Raw genomic sequence first — 15,680 nt, forward strand, 5'->3', positions numbered from 1 at the left:
AGTAATTTTATACAAAATCCAATTAACAAAGAATTCCTGAATGTTAGATATAAGGTTTTCAAATGTAATTGTGAAAATTCTCTGATTTTCAGGAGTAAAAATAATGTTTACATGTGATTTTCAAAAGTAATATTCCAAATTCAGGATGAAAATTAAAGTAGAATGCAAATGTATGAGTCATTGTCATTAAAAAAACAACAACAAAAAACCACAGATACCTATATTTACTGATTTTCTTTTTGATTTTTTTTTCTGAGTCAAAAATATACCTTGTTACTAAAATTGTAAGTTACTGGTACAGTAACACATCTTTGTTGATGTAAATATTATGCACTATACTTTGGAATGGCATATTTTCAAGTAGTCTAAAGCTGAAATACCAAGAAAATATGCAGTTAAATTGGTATCCCAAAACCAGTGTTTGTGAACATGACTAGGTGAAGATGCTTAAGAGAAGTTCCATGCATAAGTGATATGTTCTTTTTTTTTTTTATAATATAAATATTTTATTTTGCTAGTTGGTACAGGTGACAATGTGTACAAGCATGTTTTTTGTGAAGCTTATTTCATAACTTTTTGCATATAATAAAGTTTCATTAGTATTTGAAAAACAAAACATTTTTTACTCAAAATAATTATTCAGAACAAGATATTCATTAAAATCTGAAACATCATAATGTTTGCATTTATGAGTATGTAATAAATAAATGTTTTGTAAAAACATCAGACTAACTAAAATGAATCATGATGTGGCTTTGTTTTTAGTTTAATTGATATAAAGAAGTATATTAATTAACTTTATTTTATTTTTTATCCAAAATAGGATATTGGTGCTGGAAAAGGAAAGTATTATGCTGTCAACTTCCCACTTCGTGATGGTATTGATGATGATTCATATGAAAGCATATTTCAACCTGTAAGTTTTAATTTGAAGAAAGAAGTTTGTGTTTTTTTAAATTAATCAGTGCTTATTGCTCATGTTTCCTGCTGGTGTTCTAGATTTTTCTTTTGTTGAAGATGCTTTATGGTAACTTAACTTTTCAGCTAAATTTAATTATTTTTTTTTTATAAAACAGATTTGAAGAAGACAGTTCTGATTACTAAGAACTTAGTGTTATATGTGGTATCACAAAGGTGTAATTACCATGTTAATTTATGAAAGAATTAACAATATTCATAGTTATTATCTAAAGTAAAGACTTAACAACCATATATAACTAATAAAATAATTACATTTGTAAATGGTATCATGAAAGTGTAATGAACATTTGTGGTTTATTGAAGAACTAACAAACTAATTTGCTTATATCTAAAGTAGATATGTAACAGCCATGTAAAGTTTACTGAGAACTAAATTAGTTTTTTAAATAATATCATGAAGGTGTACCAATTAAACTTGAGTTGCTGGTATCTAAATTAAAGATGTAAACAACCATATGCAGTTAACTGGTAGATTAATAAAATTACTAGATGATGTTTGATATCATGAAAAATGTAACAACCATGCATAGCATACTAAGAAAGTTAACTTTTGTAGCTGGTATCTAAAGTCATGGAAATGTACCAACCAAGTGCTGTGGTTCTTCAGTGTGGAGCAGATTCTTTATCAGGGGATCGACTGGGATGTTTCAATTTGACCCTCAAGGGTCATGGAAAGTGTGTAGAGTTTGTTAAAAAGTACAGCATGCCCATGCTCCAATTAGGTGGAGGTGGCTACACAATCAGAAATGTTGCCCGTTGTTGGACATACGAAACCTCGGTTGCTTTAAACCAAGATATTGCAAATGGTATGTATGCATTTGTCTTGTGTGTTCTCCAGTGATCAGTGCATCTTGTTTATAAAGAAAATTTATTTATTTCTAACATTAGTTAACTCTCTCAGTATGGGTTCAGTCAATATGACTGACCACATGATCTCTTTACACTTCTTCAAAGTCTTTATAGATTTAATACTTCTAATGTTCAATATAGTATGTATATCTTCACAAAATTTAGGTTTTTCAGTAAACATTGTCTTTTACATAAGAAAATTTATATTTTTAGTGAAGTATTTTTAATAAAGTGAAAAACAATTCAACTGTGAATATATCAAGTATTTGTTTTAAATAGTCTAAGTGCAAAGTCAGTTTTCATGTTAGGGTTAAATATATTTTTTGTTGTCTCAGAAGTCTCAGATTTCACTTGCGTAATCTTAAATGAATTCATTTCAGATGTTTCGTTTTAGTAAAACTTTATCTTTTATTTTCTCAACCCTAACTCTTAATAATGTTGTTCAGTTTGACCAACCTCATAATCACCAAAAAACAATTGAAATAAATCTAAATTACGTACTCCTCCCTAGAATGGCTTTAAACTCCTGACAGTATACATCTATGTATAATTAAATTTTATTGTTTTATTGTCTTTTGATTGAACCATTCTATCATTTATACCATTGTAAGTCACTTTGGAAATTTGAAGTTATGGGTAATGTAATTTGATAGCATAAAACTGAGGTACTCTGAGTTGCTTGCTTGCATAGCTTGTGAAATATTTTTATCATTTTATAATTATTTTATTTTACCTAATATAACCTTAACAAACTAAAAAGATCCCTATTTTAACATTTCAGTTACCTTTATAACTATAAATAAAGAACAGGCATAAAAAACAAGAAATAACACACTTGTTTTTTTATTTGTTATACTAATGCTAGAAATGCACAATTTTTTAATTTTAATTATATAATGCACCAAAACACACAGAATAATAACATTCAAAAGGCAATTTTATCTAATTATGCAATAATCCACAACAAATTTATCCAAGCTATTTATCTTTCCAGTGGGAATAAAGTTTGTACTAAAACAGAAGTTGAAAATTCTCTTTTAACACAGTGTAATATAATGTGATTTGATAGATGAAGATCTTGCCTTTCTATTGGTTATATATGATTATAAAATTAAACAAAGGAAAAAACCTAACACTCTTGCCCTGGTTATCCCTTACTGCAAACTTCTTAGTGTTTTACACTCCAACACTTTATTAAACTACTTTTTGTTTATGTAATAACAAGTAGTATAGCATAAAACTTTAGTTATTAATCAATATTTTACTAGTATACAAGTTATAGTTCTTAATTTTATAAGACAATACTTTTAACAAAATTTTGAATTTTAAAATCATCATTGCTGAGACAAACCATGATGTTTATTTTTATTGTCTTTAATTTTGGTTAAAGAGCTATCAAATAGAAAATCAGATCCCTTCTGCCACACTAACCTGTCACATCTTTTTTTTTCAGGATTTGTTAATAGTTCTCTCTTAGGTTTAATTTCTAGTGCCTGTAAGAAATGAAGTCAAGGTTTTCATACATCAGATAATGTGTTGTATAATATAGTGTTCTGAACCTAGTATAGTCAATTTAACTTCTAGTTGAACTGTGGCTCCCTTGGGAATCACAATGGTAAGTTTGGATGCATTTGTAATAACTCTTGTTTTTGTGATTTGTTAGAGGAAATTGTCTACTTTTTGTGTGCTATTTGTTTGTTCTTTGATGCATTATTTAATAATTAAATAAAAATTATCTAACACTACTATTATTAGTACTAAAAATAAAGTAGGGTTAACTGTTATCAGTATCCTACAACAAAAAAATGAATGCCCAGATAAGTACTTTATTTCTTGTTTCCTGTGTTTATTATTTATTTGTTACTATAAAAGTAACTAAAATGTAAAAATAGTTCTTTTCAGGTTAGTTAAGGTTAAATTAGGTAAGATAAACAATAATGATAAAAATGTTTCATGAGACACACCAGCAAGCAGTAGCTTGTGGATAATGTAATTCAATTGCATAACATGAGTTGCACATTCTCCAAAGTGATTTTCAACTTGTGATGGTGTGAATATTTGTTAGGTATGATTCAAAGATCATTAACATAGTGAAACATAAGTATAGACATTTGTATACTGTTACAAGTTTAAAGCTACTTAGGAAAAATTAATGCAGTTTTATGCATATTTGAAATAATTTTCTAGAAAGAAAAGGAGACAAATTGAGGTTTATTTTGGGTGGGGTAGGGTTTATGAGGTTAGCCAAAGTAAGCAATATTGTACAGAGAATAAGTCAGAGAAAATAACAGATGAAACAAAGTTTTATTTTTAAAAAAAAGACACGTTAGAAAAAAATTTAGAAGGTTTTAAGATCAAACAAATGAAATTTGGTATTTTTGAGTTGAAGAAAAGTATTGTTAATCCAAACATAAAAATCACCTTGCACATAGACTAGTCAAAACAAATCCTTTCTTAATTAATTGAAAATACTTTACTAAAAATGTGATTTTCTGTATGTGAAAGACTATCAAAATTTGTGGATATTTTTAACTTTTGATGCTTTACTAAAAATGTGATTTTCTGTATGTGAAAGACTATCAAAATTTGTGGATATTTCTAACTTTTGATACAGACTGTATCAAAAGTTAGAAATATCAAATCTATAAAGACTACACAATTACAAAAAGATCAAGTGGTCAATCAGTCTGACCAAGCCCATATGGAAAGAGTTAACAAATCTTAAGAGAGAGGATGTGGCAGGAGGGGTCTTATTTTCTATCTGATGGCTCTGTAACTAAACAGAATTGAAAGCCATAAAGATGATGGTTTATCTGAGGAATTTATGTCAAATTTCATGTTTATTGGAGGGGGAGTAGATGAAATATAGAAGATGAGATACCGACAGAAAGTCTGTGACCTTTTTCACGCTAGGGAAAATTCAGGATTTTTTAAATATTGCTTTATAAAACTAATAACCTAAAACTTGTATATGGTTAAAATATGAATTAATAGCCACAATTTTATACTATACTAATTGATATAACATAAAAAGTAACTCCCACCCTAGTGGCACAGCAGTATGTCTGCAGACTCACACTTTTAGTAATCAGGTTTTGATACCCATTGTGGGCATAGTACAGATAGCCCATTTCTGTAGCAGTGTGCTTAACTCTAAACAAACAGAAAAGTAATTCAATAAACTTTTGAATGTAAACCACTAAAACCTCTTGACATGAGCCCTGAAAGATACCTTTGTTAATTTATAGATTTAATTGTAATCTGAATTTTTATATAATTTTATCATTAATAATTAACTGATAGAATTAATATGCAGTATATTGATAAGAATAAGGTAGTTTTGCACAAATTTAATATTAACCAGTATCTGGCAGAATTATTTCCTCTGACCATTTTGTACAATAAGAGTATAAATTTTTCTTACAATTGAGAAATTGTTTAAAAAAAACAATGTACCTTTGGTACATGTTAATGACATTACAAGAGATTATTCAGTCAGTAATTTGTACTGTTTTCTTTTGATGTTTAGTGTTTCACACTATTTGTGTTTTTACCCTAACCCTAAAATGTGTTAACTTTACAGTGAATAACAATAACATTGTATTTCAGGGGCTTGTCAAAAGTCTGAAGTCTTATCACACTAAAAGTTGGATTTTGCTACTGATACCGAGCACAACACAGATTGTCAATTGTATAGCTTTGGGCTTAACAATAAACAAACAAACAAGATGATAACAACAGTACTTACTATATTTCTTTACATTTTTGCCACATCTGAAGATGACAAATATTTTTCATACTTTTAGAACTTCCATACAATGACTATTTTGAATATTTTGGACCAGACTTTAAGCTGCACATAAGTCCATCAAACATGGCAAACCAGAATACTCCAGAGTACCTAGAGAAAATCAAGTGAGTACTGTCCTCCACCTATAAAGTGAGTTTGTTGTAGCAACTTTGTACATAATTATAGCACTGTTGAGCACCTGGCAAAAATCAAGTGAGTACTTTGCCTCGTCAACAAGTTTTTATGTACACATAATACACATGAGCACCTTGAGGAAACTGGGGACTTTTTTTTTAAGTTTCTTCTAGTAAATTGCATTATAATCAAAATACTCCTTTAGTGTATCTCTAAATATTAAAGAATATTCTCACTAAAAATGACCAAAGTATAGACACTACCTTATCTGTAAGTTTTTAATGTAGTACATTTGTATATATTCATAGTACTCTTCAGTACCCAGAAGAATTGAGAAATCTTTTTTTTTCTGAGAGTTTATTGTAGTACATTTTTATGCAGTCAGAATACTTTGTAGTACCAAGAATAATCCAGTTGAGAACACACTTACCTTTCCTTAGTGTGTTGTAATACTATTTTATATCTAGGGGGAAATGAAGTGAAGACTTTTCTGTGATTTTATTGTAGTAGGTTTCTATGCAGTCAGAATACCATTTAGTACATAAAGGAAATGGAGTGAGGATTTTTTTCAACCTTTTCTCTGATTTTATTGTAGTAGATTTGTGTATAGTCATTAATACTCTACAATCAGAGTACTCTTCAGTACCTAGAAGAAACAAGTATGAAGATTCCTCTTATTTGGTTTTTTGTAGTACATTTGTATATAGTCAGAATATTCTTTAGTAGTTAGAAAAAACCAAGTGAAGACTTTCTTCTGCTTTCTCTGAGAGTTTATTTTAGTACATTTGTATATAGTCAGAATACTATTTAATTCCTCAAACTCTTCATAATAAAGTTTATTTTTCTACATCTGTATGTAGCAGATTACTCTTTTGTTCCTAGAAAAAATCAAATGAGGACTCTACCTCTTCTGTGAGTTTACTGTAGTATTTTTGTATATACTTCGAATACTCTTGAATAATCAGATAAAATTGAATATCTTATTTACCTCATGTTGCAAGTTTGTATAGAATCAGATTACTTTTGAATAAAGTAGAAAATGTCATGAGTATTTCTAATATTTTTAATAAGTTTCTGTATAGTTGGATTACTCATAAATAACTAGTGAAAATCAAATAGGTACTTCTATCTCTTGCTGTAATATATAATCAGAATACTCCTGTGTACTTTCTCAAGAGTACTTCTGAGCAAGTATGATAAGTGTTTTCTAAGTTCAAAAACTTGGAACTCTCCACTTTCTGTGATTATAACACTCACAGACTGCCAATTTTAAACCTGAAGATCCAAATGTTTACACAAGACTTTCTACCCTATACTTTCTACTTCAAGTACTCAGTTATAACTTAACTAAATTCCTTGTACTATCTTGAAACTGTATACTAAGTATGAATTTACAACACCTGACTCCTTTCATTTTCTTGTGAAATTAATCAACTCTCTACACTAAATATCATGTGATTACTGTTTTTAATATCACTTCACCACTTTTTACTAATATTTCCCTGGATGAAATTATTATTTCTGCACTTTTCAATCTCTTTGATAAAATCATTCTTTCTGGTGGACTTTCTAAATTTAATTTCTTAACTATTCTTGAACTTTAGTCTAAAGACCATGTTTTCATCTTCAACGATACTGTATATAAGATAGGTGACTACCTCGTTCATGACTATTTTAATTTACAATGCTCCTCCAAACACTTCACTCATGAAATTGAGATGAATAACTTTTTTCTGGATGGTTTAATTATGTTGCTAGTGGTTTTATAACCTCTGTCTGTTGTAGAAACACATTTACAGGTTTTTTTCACTCAGTTTGAAAGCTTAATAATTTTTCTTTCAAATGCAATGTTGTTCTCTGCCTACTAAATAAGGTCTACAACCTTTTCTCTTCCTATCCATCTGTTTGTCAGGAAGTTTCTTTTGATATGGCTACTTTATACATTTCTTGGAGAAAATAATTTACTTGTTTCAAAGCAATTTGTTTATCGAGCCACATGAGATACCTACTGTATTCAAAAACTACCTTTATACATCTGCTTACCATATCTTGGAAGACAAAAGATCCCTTATTATTCACTATAAAACATATTTAAATCTTGCTATTCTCAAATTGACCTAAGTTATTTTTAAACCTAATTTTAGACTTAAAACATGCTGATTGCACATTGTTCATATTTATGCAAAAACGAGCCGTTTTGCATATATATTTCTCTACAAGTGGGTTTTCTCGACATCACTGATTGTTCATATTTGTCTGTTTAAACATGTGGAGACTTATAAGGCCCTCCTACATTGGTAAAATAAAATATCAGGTCATGAGTGTTTGAATAAGTGGGTATATCTATAGAAACTGCAAGAAGTTATAAACCCTTCCAACTCTATCTACCAACACAGTGTGAAAACAAGGCATCCAGTTTCTCTCCAACTGTAAAATTCTCTACACAGCCAAATATCATACCAAACTTATAATGAAACAGAAGTTGTACATAAAAACCCTTCTCTCATCTTTAAATAATGTACATTATTCATTTGACGAAAATCTTTTTTAATTCAAGTATTTCATTTGTGCTATGTTCTTTAATTTTTTTGTTATATTTTTTATATTTTATTTACTATTTGTTACAATCTATTATTATTATTTCTGAGGTAATTACCATTGTTTTTGTGCCTCTATGTTACTGAAGATGGAATTTGATGTTAATGTTTTACTTTCTTATTGAATTACATTTTCCAAAATATTAATGAATTACTCCTAAGTTTGTAGAGAAAGTCATATGAATACTTACATTTACCTCTTATTGTATGTTGTATATAGTTAGAATACTAAAATAACCAGAAAAAATCAAATGAGTACTTTATACTGTTTTGTCACTGAATGTCTAGGTTTTTGTTCTGGTATGCGAGTTGTTTTTATGGATTTATTCTATGAGTAGTTGTTCTTATCTCTGATCTTAAGCTGTTGTTCATAAATATCTTGAACTTACTAAGTGTACTTTCTGTGTAAATAAACTAAACCTTTACTGACAGAAGAATGTGTTTTTGTACTATGCTCCATAATGTACCCATTTTTTATTCAGTACTATATTCTGGCATCAGGGTGATTTTGAAGGCATTTTATTGTTGAGATAATGTTCATATACCCAATGTTAATAAATCTTTTTATTTTAGAACTAGGTTATTTGAAAATCTGAGAATGCTACCTCATGCCCCAGGAGTGCAAATGCAGCGTAAGTGTCTAATTTTATGTATATCCACACAAAATTATACTAAGTAATCTTAAACCAGATTTGTCTTGAACTGACTTCTGGTTGTTATACCTTTCATGTTCATTTGCTACTTGTGAAGAAATTTATAACTTGACAGTGGAGTCTGTTTTTTGGTTATTGTTTAACCTTTTTGCTATAGACTTCGCTGAATTGACTGATCTCTTAATGATCCCAAGGTAACCACCATAGTGTCCATTCTATAAATTATTATATTTTGTGTTTCTTCACATTAATTTTACAACTTTTCAGGAGACAAAGTATTTTGTACATAAGAAAAAAAATCAGATCTTTCAATTAAGAATTTTCATGAAAAGTTTGCCTGTAAGTGTCAGTGTGTGTTGAATGCACTGAGTTTGAACTGTATCATGTTAAAATTAAAAATACTTCATCTGAAAATTGTCAGATTTCTTTTGCATAATCTCTTAAAACCTCCTAATGTTAATAAGAGTTATTGTTGGTGAAACTTTACATTTTATCTGGTCTTTTCTCTGCCTCGGTGGACTGAGCAGATAGCCCGATGTGGCTTTGCTATAAGACAACATACTTTTCTCTACCCTAACTCCATGCATTCAGTCAATGTGACTAACCATGTAATCACCATTACAAAAAAAATAATAATAATAAATAAGCTAAGTTACTATTGTTTTTCTTTTTAGAACAACTTTATATTGTAAGATGAAACTACAGTTGTTTATTTCAATTAGGTTAAAGCATATAACAGTGCACAACTATTTATTTAATACCTTTGTTTTAATGAACTTTGAACTATCTAACTAATTACCTCGGTATACAGGTTGTAAATTGCTTGGTTAACATGTAGTTTAATTATTGTATTAAATTATGCATGAACTTGTAAGGATGTCTCCTGAAGAAATTTGGATTTATTTGTTGATATAGTTTTATTACCTTACCTAATCTAATCACAACATCTAGCCTAATATGTTTCTGATTTGTACACATGTGAAAAACAAGAAATGTAGTACTTACCTGGTGTTTTTGCTGGTAACTGTTAGTGAAACTTAAACCTTCTTTCTTATTATAATAATAATAATGGTACTATGACACTAAATAATTTTGTATATAATTAAATGTACATAAGAACACAGAATAATAATATTGTGTAATTATCATAACTTCTGTGACTTTCTAATCATGTGATAAGAGACTTTAAAATTCAGCTAAGCTACTTGATATGATTCCTGTGAAAACTAAGTTGAAACTGAACCAGAAAATGTATATAATACATTATTTGATTAAAATTTCAGCTATCTATTGGTTATAAATAATATATTATTAAATATCGGAGAAAAATATTGACAATTTGTGGCAAGTGGGTCTTGTATTCTAGTTTATGGCTCATTAGAAAAATAAGATTGTAGGCTACAAATATTACACTTTGACTGAGTAATATCCATACTATAATGAGTAATTTACATTAAATTTCTTACTTCTTGGGAGGTAGTAAATAAATTAGAAAAGGGGGAAGACTTTGAGAATAAATGTTATAATTCTAACTCTTGGGAGATTGAGGATTTTTAAAAATATATCCTCATAAAATTAAGAACTTGAAACACGTATAATTGAAATGTCATTTATTGACTGTGTTATGATGTCATTTTTATTCTTATACCATCAAGAAGTAATTTCATTCAGTTTTTAATGCAACTAAACCAATCGTGACATGCTCTTTGGTTTGGCTGTGGGAAGTATTAAAGCCAGATATATCATGACCTTTATACTTTATGCTTAGAATAAATAGCCTTGTAAATAGCAAACAAGTGTCCAAGCTTCAAAGAAGACCTTAAAAGGTAATATCTATCTTTCTACCTTTGCAGTAGAGGCTTTAATAGTAATCTTTCATCTTTTTTCATTTCTTGTCTACATTTTTATGTCTGATCAGTAGTCTTCTATGAAATCCAAATTATACTACCTGACAATGCAGTTTTAAAAATTAAGAGTTATAAATTTGAATATCAGCATACGCATACTTCCACTAGTTTGAATCATAACACATGAAGTGGTCATCCAGTGGAAGAGCACTCAAGTTATATGTGCTATTAAACATCGTTTCATTAGGTGTTGAATTCACATTTTGCTAGCAACCTTCTCACTCAGTTGAGTCCTTATTTATGTCATTTATGTTTGTGAAATTGGAAAGGTAACTAATCTCAGTTTATTTAAACTTGGTCATTATGTTCCACCTGCATTTCTACAAAGTTTTATTGAAATTTAGTTTAGCCAGTTCCTTACAGGTCTCTTGAGTTAGAACATTAAGTGGTGTGAATTGGCTATTTTCATTGTAATAACATTTTCATTAAAAATCTGTATATAAAAATAAGAAAGATAAAGTTGGATTGGAAACTAATTATAATGTAATTCTCTAAGTGAAAATTGTCACATCACTAAATCTTACATTTAGCTGTAAGTAATGTTTTATGAACATGAAAGGAAGTTAAGTTTTTCATAAGATATTTCAGTCATAGAATAAATGGTTATGATTGTAAGATTAACAGTATAAATTTAATTTTAGATTTTACCAGAATAAGAATTAAAAAAGTAAAAATATTAATAGTGATATAAGTTCTGTAATACTAGTGGTGTTAAAATAATTATCTGTTTGTCTATTTAATTATGACTTGTTAAAGGTTTCCATATACAAACCTGGGAGACCTGTGGCCTTGTGTGTTTGTACACACACAATTCTGGACGGTTTAACACAGTTTCAAGCTCAAAACCATAAATTAATTCACTTTTCTAAATCTATAATTAAGTGTTTTTGTTGTTTCTAAATTCACAGAATATTTTTATATGTTGTTTTTCAGCCATACCCGAAGATACAATAGACCAAGAAAGTGAAGATGAGGATAAACAGGACCCAGATGAGAGAATTAGTATTCGAGCATCAGACAAAAGAATTGCTCGAGATGATGAATATTCTGATAGTGAGGACGAAGGTAATGGGAGACGCAACATCCAATCTCATCGACCTAAAAAAAAACATAAAGGAGAAGAAATTGGAGATATAGACAAAAGTGATAAGGAAAAAGAAGGCTCACTGAAAAAAGAGGAGGAAAGTAAAGGTAGAGATATTGTGGTATTGATCCATTGTTTATAGTAGTAAACACTGGTTGTTGTAAAAATATACAGTCATGACTCATTGTGTATAAAATGATATGAAAGTACACACTGGTATTATAAAAACACAGGCTTGACCTGTTACCATAATACAAAATTAAGTTTAATTTCCCTACTTAAGGTGGATATTACTTGCAGAATTTATTAAAAAGTTATTTTTACAAACAAAAGTACTGCATAATGTCACTGAAAAGTTTTTCAGAGTTATTGCCAAACAGAAGAAAATGTTAAGTAATTCGAAACCATTCTAATCAAAAACTAGTAGTTAAGCTTTGTCTACAGAGAAGAAACTTGGTTTTTATCCATTATGTATTAAAGTAGTGCAGCTGGTCTAATAACAGTAAATAGCTGTAATATGCTTTGAAATATTACGTAGATTTTTATCAGTTTAACATGAAATTTTGATGTGAATACTTTAAGAAGTAATTTTTTCTTTAAATGTGTTGTAGCAAGATAAGTGTGCATGATTTGAAGTTCCTCATAGGCAGCATTCTATAAGCTTGCCTCATCTGGCTATTGATGTGTAATATGTATTTGCACAATCTGTGTATACAGAACTTTGTGTGTTTTCTATATCTATCCAAAATATGGCCCACAAAGTAAACCTTTATCTTGATATTCTTTGGAGAACTTGTTTTGTGCTGGAAAAGACGTCCTGGTAAAGGGCCAAATTAGCTACATAAAAATATATCAATTTAATATATCATGCCCAGTGTTTAATTTATGTTTAGCCTATCAAAATGCTGCATTGTAACTGAAACTGTGTATATTTGAAACTATAACTAAATTTTTTATTTTAGGGTGGGAAAGCATCTTCAGGTGTCTGAACATTTCTGAGGTTTTTATTGGGTTTCTAATATATATGTTTTGACATTCCAGGGAAGGATGAGAAGAAACTTGAAAATGCTGCTGGGAAACAAGATGTTAAAATGTGAGTTGTCTAAAAGCAGTTTTACCAGGTCATACAAGTAATCTTTAGACTAAAACTAAGAACATTTGGATGTAGTAAGTAGTAGTTAGAGATTGAAGTATTACACTTGCCTTGTATTCAGGTGCATGAATTTGGCCACCTATGTTAATATTTGCATGCTTCTGATGATTTGTCTTCTTGTTAGTGTATACCTGTTGCTGATGACTTGTCATTTTTGTTAACAAATGTTTAATTCTGGTAATCATGTTCTAATTAGCATTGGGTGATTTTCCTCATTGTTAGCACATTCGTAGTTACCATGATTTGTTTTCTTAACGTATACACACTTGACGGGGTTTGTCTTCTTGTTAACATGTATGTACTTCAGGTGTTAGCATCCATGAGCTTCAGGTTATCTGTCCTCTTGTTAGCATATAGGTGCTCTTGTTGTCTTTGTGTTTGCATAGAATTATTTGTGGAAACATAGTAGGACAGTGGAACTAACTTATGGATTTAGAAACAATTGTGTTTCTAGAAATGTTTTGTGTTTTTATAAATTATTTTTTAAAACTTATTGGATTGTTGATTCAAACTCCATTATGCTGTCAAACTATATCCTGTACACATTATTAGAAAACCAAACAAGTATCTGGTTCTGTATGATTAGTCTCACGAACAAGTGTTTGTGTATTTTTGTAGGTCTTATATGTAACAAGATTCTGCTACATGTTTTAATATGATTGTTTAGATTTATGTATTTTTTTCATATCTTTTTAAATTCTGACTCTCTTTGTGTAGATTTATTTATTAAAATAAATTAACATTTCAAAGCAGTGTTTTGAAATCTTGCTGTTTAGAGAACCAGCTATCAGGGAAGATATTGGAGATATTAATAAAAAAGACCTCTAGCTTGATCTTCAGGTAGACTTCTCATTTTGTGTGAATCAAGGTTGGTTTTTTTTAGCTACTTTTACTTAGTGTACTATATCAATTAAAATGATACACCAAGTTGTTTGGTTTTAAACATGTTTATATTTGAGATTTGTATAAGATGTGAGGTGTGATACACCAAGTTGTTTGGTTTTAAACATGTTTATATTTGAGATTTGTGTAAGATGTGAGGTGTTTATTTCGTATTGTATGGAAGTATTATTTAAATGAAGAAAGTAAATAATTGTTGCATTAAACATGCACATACTTTCAAGTTTTCAAAACTAGATTTGTGGAAATTTAAGGATAAGTAACCAGTGATAAAACCAGTTCCTAGTTTTATTTAAACATAATTTGAAACCCTATATGTTATTGTTACAAGAAATGTTGTATAGAAGTTGGCTACTTTATTTGTGTAGTACATTTTAATATTCATATTTACTTCACAGACTAGAACAAAGTTTTGGCTCCCCCTGGAGGGATTTTGTGGATACCATGATCCAGGTTTGTTAATGTCATCACTCTCTGACAGTGTACAGTTCTTACAAAACTGTCATTTTAATACTTTTACTTGAATTATTTAATATACTTGTCCATAATTTGTTCTTTTGTAGTGTTTTCCTGTAATCTTTTTAATAGACTGTTCTACCTCGGTAGGCAAGGTTAAGTGTGTTGTGTGTCAAGAGAGTGAAAAAAATGAAACCATGCCCAAATATGGGAAGTCATCATTGCTGTCTCATTATGAGAACCCATACCAAACAATTGTCATAATAAAGTGTATATTTGGAACTGATGTGTGGACTTGTATACAGACTTAAAACATTTTACTGATTATATTCAAACAATCTTTTCTTTACTGAAACAATATTCTAAGTGTACAATTTAGCCTGAAGTCATAAAATATGAACCAGCAAAGAAAAGAATAAAAGTTAATGCAAAAACACTTGCACTTTTTTCCCAAAACTGAGCCAAATTGTATATAGCCATCTACTGTATATGTAAAGGAAGTGCATGCTATTGAAATATATACCACAAAATTTATTACATATTGATTTAAATTGTTATTTCAAAAAGTAACTTCCAACTCTAAGAAATGAGCTTAACATAAGGCTTTTTTGGTACAATTCAAAGTTGCTAGTGACTTCTGAGCATCAATTTTGTGATATACAAGTTATTTACTAAATGACTCGCATAGGTATTTGAATTTACCCATCTAAATAAAGTTACATATGAAGTATATTTTAAAAAACTTGGAAAACAAGCAAGGCAAAGCCTAGTTAATAAATTTTTTTAGGCCATAAATGTAGTGTAAATTTAATTATCACAATTAACTTAAAAATACATTTGTGATAGAACTTGCATGTATTAAAAAGACCACCATAAACTTAAATTTAAATGTCAAAGGTCATTAAACTTTTAATGACAATATTGAATTAAATCATCAGTCGAATAATCTTGTCTGTAACATATTTTTATCCATAAACTCAATGAGCCTCACAACACCGACATAGGAGATTTAGATTTGGTCTAAAACATAATATCTATTGAAAGTTTAGTTAGTGGATAAGTAATTGTAAATGTGTTATAGAATATTTGTGTGAGCCTAATCCATATTATCTTTGTGTATTGTGAGAACTTTTATTCATAGTTGGTCTATGTATAAGCAGTGGTAATAGTAACTA

At 29.2% G+C, this 15,680-nt stretch overlaps 1 protein-coding gene across 2 annotated transcripts in view; it reads left to right on the forward strand.

Moving 5' to 3' along the window:
• Positions 1-14,787, forward strand: part of HDAC1 (histone deacetylase 1) — a 47,030-nt gene extending 32,243 nt beyond the window's left edge. The window contains exons 7-14 of one of the 2 annotated variants that reach the window (XM_076473765.1): positions 824-916; positions 1,538-1,787; positions 5,637-5,745; positions 8,926-8,984; positions 11,846-12,103; positions 13,038-13,089; positions 13,926-14,017; positions 14,448-14,787. In XM_076473765.1, the coding sequence (XP_076329880.1) occupies positions 824-916; positions 1,538-1,787; positions 5,637-5,745; positions 8,926-8,984; positions 11,846-12,103; positions 13,038-13,089; positions 13,926-13,977 (873 nt within the window). In that variant the 3' untranslated portion in view covers positions 13,978-14,017; positions 14,448-14,787. The remainder of the gene's footprint in view (positions 1-823; positions 917-1,537; positions 1,788-5,636; positions 5,746-8,925; positions 8,985-11,845; positions 12,104-13,037; positions 13,090-13,925; positions 14,018-14,447) is intronic. The other variant, XM_076473766.1, reaches the window with a different exon arrangement.
• Positions 14,788-15,680: the final 893 nt, after the last annotated feature.

Source organism: Tachypleus tridentatus, chromosome 12 (genome assembly GCF_004210375.1).
Source record: "Tachypleus tridentatus isolate NWPU-2018 chromosome 12, ASM421037v1, whole genome shotgun sequence".
NCBI lineage: Eukaryota > Metazoa > Arthropoda > Merostomata > Xiphosura > Limulidae > Tachypleus > Tachypleus tridentatus.